This window comes from Aquarana catesbeiana, linkage group LG06 (assembly GCF_042186555.1).
Source record: "Aquarana catesbeiana isolate 2022-GZ linkage group LG06, ASM4218655v1, whole genome shotgun sequence".
Lineage (NCBI taxonomy): Eukaryota > Metazoa > Chordata > Amphibia > Anura > Ranidae > Aquarana > Aquarana catesbeiana.
In genome coordinates, this window is record NC_133329.1 from 54609242 (window position 1) to 54617487 (window position 8246).

At 42.6% G+C, this 8246-nt stretch overlaps 1 protein-coding gene across 1 annotated transcript in view; it reads right to left on the reverse strand.

Annotated features, from left to right (window-relative positions):
* Window positions 1-3286: 3286 nt before the first annotated feature.
* Window positions 3287-8246, reverse strand: part of LOC141148431 (gap junction beta-3 protein-like) — a 13123-nt gene continuing 8163 nt past the window's right edge. Inside the window, exon 2 of the mRNA XM_073635933.1 lies at window positions 3287-5958. Coding sequence (XP_073492034.1) covers window positions 5233-5958 — 726 coding nt within the window. The 3' untranslated portion in view covers window positions 3287-5232. The remainder of the gene's footprint in view (window positions 5959-8246) is intronic.

An 8246-nucleotide genomic window follows, 5' to 3' on the forward strand; every position in this document is an offset into this window, starting at 1 on the left:
CACCCCAATTATATAAACCCCATGATTATATACATCCAGCAATTATATACACCCCAATTTTAAACACCCCTCAGTTATATACACTCCAGATATCATACACATCTACAATTATATAGACCACACATTATATACACCCCCCTGTTAAATACACATCACAACATATACAGTACGTCCCCGAGTATATACAGTATACCCCTAAATTATAAACACCCCAAATTATATACACAACACATTGCATACACCTCCTATTATAATCCCCCTACATTATATACAGTACAACCCATACCATATTCATATCCCCAATATTTATACTCCACGCCACATTATTTCAAATGACTGCTCCGCCCATAACTAAAGTGCATTCTCCACCTACGATGGTTTGCTGGATACACAGCAAAGAAAAGATGTCCCTGTAATTTTTTTTGAAATGTGGGTAATTATGCCTTACATTGATGGTTAGTAAAGTGGCCCCTTACATTGATGGTTAGTAAAGTGGCCCCTTACATTGATGGTTAGTAAAGTGGCCCCTTACATTGACAGTGGCGGCCCATCAATAGGGGAGCAGGGTCTTAACTTTTGTCAAGTGGTTTTATTTTATTTTACTTGAAATGTGGATGAGATTGGCCTACTGTGATGGGCACAGTGAGGCTGCAATTGATGGGCACAGTTTTATCTAGCAGTAATCATAATTGCCTGATAAATGGCTATTTACAGTCCTGCATTACTAACAGGTTAATTTTTCAGTTTGTTTGCACCCCCCCCCCCAAAAAAAAAAATTTTGAGCACTAGCCGCCACTGCATTTGGTGGTTAGTAAAGTGGCCCCTTACATTAGTAGTTAGTGCAGTTGCCTCTTGGCGGTTAGTAAAGTGCTTGGTAGTTAGTGAAGTAGCCCCTTACATTGGTAATTAGTAAAGTGGCCCCTTACATTGATGGTTAGTAAAGTGGCCCCTTACATTAGTAGTTAGTGCAGTTGCCTCTTGGCGGTTAGTAAAGTGCTTGGTAGTTAGTGAAGTAGCCCCTTACATTGGTAGTTTGTAAAGTGACCCCTTACATTGATGGTTAGTAAAGTGGCCCCTTACATTGGTAGTTTGTAAAGTGGCCCCTTACATTTATGGTTATTAAAGTGGCCCCTTACATTGATGGTTAGTAAAGTGGCCCCTTACATTGATGGTTAGTAAAGTGGCCCCTTACATTGATGGTTAGTAAAGTGGCCCCTTACATTGGTAGTTTGTAAAGTGGCCCCTTACATTGATGGTTAGTAAAGTGGCCCCTTACATTGATGGTTAGTAAAGTGGCCCCTTACATTGATGGTTAGTAAAGTGGCCCCTTACATTGGTAGTTTGTAAAGTGGCCCCTTACATTGATGGTTAGTAAAGTGGCCCCTTACATTGATGGTTAGTAAAGTGGCCCCTTACATTGATGGTTAGTAAAGTGGCCCCTCACATTGATGGTTAGTAAAATGCCCCCCTTACATTGATGGTCAATGAAATGCTCCCTTATATTAGTGATCAGTGGGAGAAGGATCCCCTGTCATTGGTGTCAGTGGTTACTATTTCTAGGGGCAGAAATTGGTCATTGCTCACGGAACCTTAGCTCCTTCTTGAGGAACCCTGATTTTTCAGTGGTCTACCTTTTATGATCATTACAGGGGCATATTGCATTTTTATATTAAATTTATATCATGGGTAATGCAAAAAAGTGCAGGTCTACTTCTGGGTGTCCTGGCCCTTGTTGGTTTGGAGTGGGGGTGAAGGATGTACAGTATGTGGAAATATATAACTGTATTTATTTTTACGGAATTGAAATTTGAATCCGATTGGTGGAGTAAGTCAATGTGGCAGCTCTTATTTCAGACATATCATTAAATGGAGGCCCATCGTCTATAATTTACAGACTTTTGCATGTTTCCCAAATCTAGCCAGTCGGTAAAATATTCTCAGTCAAAAGAGGAGGACTTTTGTTGGGGGATTCCATTGTTCAAAGTAGAAATCATTGTCAGATTCTGGTTAGAGAAGTGCAGTGGGAAGAACATGTTCTCCTTACCCTGCCTGCAAACAAAGACTTGTAGTGTTCTCCTTCCAGTCTGCAAACTTCCCTTTTGGGTCATCACTTTTCAGCTGTGTCTTCAGAACTTCTCTCATGTTGCTCCCCTTTCCTGGAACTCCCCCAAACATACCCGCCTAGTTTTTAGAAATGAAGATCACAACTTTTTTAATCTTAAACTTTCTGTTTTGTGGGCCTTTTTTCCAATAATGTTCATTTCTAGGGTTTCTGTTTTTCGTGTATACTTAAGCCTGCCCCTTAATACACCAGACACAGCTGTATGTTTTTTTTTAAAAAAATTGTATAAGTACCTAAATCTGTCTTTATATCAGCTGCTCGTACAGCAGAGCTCCAGCTGGGAGAAGAAGGGGAAGCACAATGGACCAAACAGGCTTCTGCTTCATGCACATGTGCTGAAAGCTGACAGGGAACTCACTGATAGGGCAGTGACCAGGGGGGGAAATCAAATCAGTGTGTGGCTGCTCATTTATTGTCCAACCACAGGCTGGGGGTGGAGGATGTGACCCAACAGTAGTGCAGCCTTTCTCAACCTTTTTGACACAGCGGAACCCTTGAAATAACTGTCCGGTCTCAGGGAACCTCTGCTAAAAATTACTAGATCTACAACCGCTTTGCATGCTGTATGAGGACAACGTTTTCCTTTCCCTGGCTCATTGCTGTTGTGGATGGGCCTTTACCTCCTCCTCTGAGTGGCCCGATGCCTGTGACGTTGCCCCTTACCTTCCTCGGTGGGGATTGGTGGGTATGCCATTTGTGAGTCGTGCCTGTCAAGTGCTGTAATCTGTGCATGCGTAACATGTAATCTTATGGTGAGGCTTTCATGGTTTTCCTGACGAAGCAACAGTCGGCTGCGAAACATGCAGAAATTAACCACTAAGGTATATCAGCATCAACTTGCATAATTTATTTGAAAAATATTTAATTTTTTGATGATGATTGCACTTTATTGTAACATTTTTCAATGTTAGACCCAATAAGCCTTTTTTTTTTTATCCACTACCGGGCCAAATTTTGACACTTCTTTCATATATGTAAAAATCTGTGTTTTTTTTGCTAGAAAATTACTTAGAACCCCAAAACATTATATATATATATATATATATATATATATATATTTTAATTTATTTATTTTTAGCAGAGGACCTAGAGGGAAAAAAAAGCTGCCGTTGCAATTTCTTATGTCACATGGTATTTGTGCAGAGATTTTTTTTTAAACGCCAGTTTTTGGGCATAAAGACACTTTAATGAACTAAAAAGAAAACAAAAACACAATATATAACACAATTTTTTTTATACAATATAAAAGATGATGTTATGCCAAGTAAATAGACACCCAACATGTCATGCTTTAAAATTGGGCACGCTCGTGGAATGGTGCCAAACTACAGTGCTTAAAAATCTCCATAGATGCTTTAAAAATTTCTACAAGTTACCAGTTTAGAGGAGGTCTAGTACTAGAATTACTGCTCTTGCTCTGACTTTCGTGGCAATACCTCACATGTGTGGTTTGAACACCGTAATATAAATATATGACCTACTGTAGTTATGCATTAACCACTGCACACAAACACAGTGCGCTTTAAAAAATGTATTTTACAAATGATTATAACATTTAAAATTTTTTTTTTTTTTTTTACACTGTCACTTTAATTTTTTTTATCACTTTTATTGCTATCGCAAGGAATATAAAAATCTCTTTTTGATAGCAAGACAGGACCTCTTTATAGAGAGATCTGTCCACAAATCTCCCCTCTACCTTTAAAAACAAAGTATTAAAAAAAAAAAAAGTTTGATCTTTTGCTATAAAAAAATAACAATAAATAAAAAGCCTTGTTTACATGCCGGAGGAACCGGTGTCATTCCAGTCTTCCAAGGCCATAGATATGAGTGGAGGCCATCCTGCCTTCACTCATCTCTTTACCAATCCACCGGCGGCGCGGGATTGGTCCTAGACTTCACCAAATCGGTCAGGTAAGCCTTGGAACCACCTTCTAAAAGTGATCCAGTAGTGAATTCGCCACTCAGACCACTTTAATCTTGTAGAAAATCACCATCTGAAATAAATAATACTGGGGGTTTTGGCATATTGCTGCAGCCATAACCCTGGCATTCCACTGTCCAACCAGGATGTTATTTGTCTATGGCCCGGTTGGCAAGTGGTAAATAGAATCATATAATAACCATTTTTTTCCTTTTAAAATTTTTGTGTTGCCTCACTTATAATACATGGCCTTTAAAGTCCCGTAGTGTGGTAGAAGGTTTTTTTCCCTTCTTGCAGTTCTCTTGTATCTCTACAACTCATGATACATTAGTGTGATTGTCAGTGGGAAGAATACTCCTTACATTTGTGGTCATTGGGAAGAATGTTCTCCTTACAGATGGTTGGAAAGATCAATGGTGTCAGTAGAAACTTATCTGAAAGGCACAAATTATGTTTTGTTCAAGGAACCCCTAGCAACCTCTGGAGGAACCCTACAGTTCCATGGAGTCCTAGTTGAGAAACCCTGCAATAGTTCTTCATTGCAGTAGAGAAGAGTCAGGTCAACAACTGGGCTGTTTGGTCTTGGCAAGACTAAACAGAAATATATATAAATTGGCAGGTAGAACAGCCCCAATAAATGTATTGCAGCCATAAATGTGTCTATGTGCCTTAAGTTCAACTTTAAGCACCTAGTCATGCGAACTTCATTAACAAATATGGCAGTAGAGTGGTACTGAAAACCTTGGAGGCTGTCAACTGGCCACAATTGAATGGTGTCGTCTTCCCACTATGTCAGTTTGTCAAGTTTCTGCCCTTTTTGAGCTGGTGTCCAAGACATTGCAGAACAACCTGACCTCAACTGAACGTTTGTAAGATAATTAGGGGCATCAACTGCCACGGCCTGACTGTCCAATACATTGGTGCCAGCTTCACTTATGGTCTTGTGGTTGAAATTAACCCAGTCACACCAACATTGTCCCATAGTGTAAAGGTCAGTATAGCAGCAAAGGGAGGAGCAACGTCATATTAAGACTCTTGGAATGAGATGGACAAGCCATATCCGGATATGTTGGATGCACATGGTGTATGTTAAAATGTAATACCCATTCTATGTTCTTATTCTGTACAGGTTTTGGGTACTAAAAATTGGGACAGTCCTTTAGTCTAGATTAGGAGGTCCAGAACATCACACACGCTCATTATTTTGAATGCGACAGTTGGCCAAATAGTGACAGATGCTGTAAAGTGCAAATACAATGCAGACTGAGGCCAATATACAGGACAGTGACCCCAAAAGATAGAGAGACATTCTCTTCTCGGCAGGGAATCGGACCAGGCACGTGAAGGGCCCAGGGCACAGGTAGGTAGAGCATTCAATGGGGTCACCAGACACCATCGGCAGATGCCACCACATCAAGAAGTAGAGGAATGTCAGTTCCCCCACCAGCCGCAGGAAGATGCAGAACATGTAGAGGACAAGTAAGGTTCTCTGATGGTGAAAATCAAGCACCAAATCCTTGTGGGCAACATCCGATGACCATGTCCCTATCAAAGGCCCATTCGGGTGGTCAGCTTTGTTTTTCATGGCAGATTTGGTGAGGTTGTGCCGGAGCTGGGAGGTGAAAAGCTCCATGAGTAGGACAGAAATCACAAAGAAGACGTAGGCGCTGTTCCACAGGGAGACAATGGGCACACTGAAGTGGTTGCTGAAACAAGCTTTCCGGCAGAACTCAGAGGTTTGGTTGCCTTGGCAGTCAAAGTCTAAGTCCAGTTTGCCCCAGGGGAGCTCAGACACGTAGAGAGCAAGAAGACGGACCACAGCAAAACCAAACCACATGGTCCTCCCCGTATAGTCTGTGGTGGCCTCCAGAGCTGTGCGGAGGATCGGGATGAGGCCAGTGACCATCGCCATCTATAATACAGAAAAAAAAAATGCGTTAGTTAAAAAGGGGCACATCACTTTTTCTAATTACCATCCTGAAGGGAACCTCTAAGCATTGAAACATGGATGCTACCATTACTGATGTTTTAGGGGTGTATGATTTGGGCTAATCATCTTTGTCTCCCATCAGAACCAGAACTCTTAAATAATAGGTTTATATAAATTTTATAAGTGTTTCATGTAGACGAACAATATCCTGAACCTAGGGATTTCAGAACTCTATAATGGGACAATTAGGAGGTCGAAGCTTCTCCTGGCGCATCAATTTCTAAGGAACAATACATCCAGCCAGACCAGATGTCTCAGAATTTATACTGTTTATCTATAACCCTAAACAATCATTTCTTTGTTTCTATTATTCATTCTACTTCTCTCCCTTCCAGTCTTGGATCATAGAGCAGTGGTCCTGCTTCCAGAACCGGGGTATCAGGCTTTTTGTGGCATTTAGAATGTGTAGGGTACATGTGTCAATACGGCCCACCATTGTCATACAAAGCTCACACCTCTCCTTCAGCTGCAATAGCCACCTCATTTTCACCCCCACCTTGTCTCAGCAGTAGGCAGCAGAGAGGAGGACAAAACTCCTCCTACAGGTTCTGTCTCTCCTCGTATCCACCTCCTCTGGTCCTAGCATTCATCAGACTCCTGCAGCTAACTCCAGCCTTCCTCTGGTCTTCCTCCAGACCCTGCACTTTCTGCTGCCCAGGTCCACCCCCAGCAGAAGTACAAGGCAAGGGGGGGGGGGTGCACTGTGATGTGAGGGTGTGGGGTGCTCTGGACATCTAGTTTTACAGATACAACCGGCCCTTTGAGAGCAACCATAATGCTGATGCGGCCCCTGGTGTAGGGTAATATTTCTGTATGCCTTAAAAGATGAGGGGGTGTCATGAAATAGGTAGTCCAGGGGTGTAAATTGTACAGGTCTGAGGGTCTTTTTTTTTTTTTTATTCAAGGTGATATTGCCCTACAGAATTTTTGTATCTTAGGGCAGGACCACCAGAAATGCATAAAATTCTAGGCTCGCCCCATTAGGATATTTCCCCATGACCAAAATACAGATTCGCCTCAAACTCAGTGGCAGCTGGTGGGGTTTTTTTTGTGGGGGGAGGGGTTGTTTGCCCCCCCCCCCCCCCCAGTCGGCCGGTGTCCCTTCCATGCTGTCGGTCAGTTCACCTATTGCTTTAGGTTTCTTTTGCCCCGGTCTTAGTCGAAGCAGAAGATGAGAAACATTAGGCTTGATGATCATCAGTCTTAATGAACTATATTGCTACATTTTTACAGCCAAACTCTGGCTCACCCCTCAAACCTGTGCTCCTACCCAGAGGCGCCCCCTGATGCATGCTTTGTTGTCTTTAAAAGTATCGTTTTCAGGTCAGTCAATAGATGCACAGAATCATCTTCCACTCCAAGTTCTCCTGACAGTGGGCAGTCCCGGATGACGCAGAGAGAGCATTGCTAACCTGAAGATGTCAACACAGCTCTGTGCATCCAAGTTAAGGTTGTCAAACTCAATTGTGGGCCTCATCAGCATTATGGTTGCCCTCAAAGGGCCAGTTGTATCTGTACAACTAGATGTCCAGTGCACCCCCCCCCCAATCAGAAGTCAAGTGTCCCCATCCTTCCTTACATCATCATTATACTTACCAACTTTCTGAGATGAGAATGAGGGACACTCATAAGAAAAAATATGCATTAATAGGATGCACCCCTTGCCACACCCCCTTACAAAGGAGAATTAATACGCAAAAAATGATTGGTTAAACCTACAAATGCCTTTTTTTTACCACTACTATTCCTTTATATTGGCTTTTGAAATGTACAAATGCAGCAATTTAGAAATGGGATGAAAGCTTTAACACTGTAAAACACTTTTTGATCGACAAATGGTGCATTTTTAATACAGGTATATACATCAGACCAAAATGAGGGACACAAGAGGAGGAAAGAGGAACATTCCCAAATCAGGGACAGTCCCTCGAAATCAGGGACAGTTGGGAGGTATGCATCATGGTGCACCCCCCCCCCCCTTACCTTGTGCTGCTGTCGGAAAGAAGCTAGAGGCGGCGCTGGGAAGCATCAGGGTCTGGGAGGAGGACAAGAGGAGGGCTGCACAGAGTGGCACAGGATCTGTAGGAGGAGCTCTGTCCTCCTCTCTGCTGCCAACTGCGGAGACAAGGTAGGGGTGGAGACGAGGGGGGTGCCGCAGCTGCAGGGGAGGTGTGAGGACCACATGAAATGGACTAGCGGGCCAGATTCAG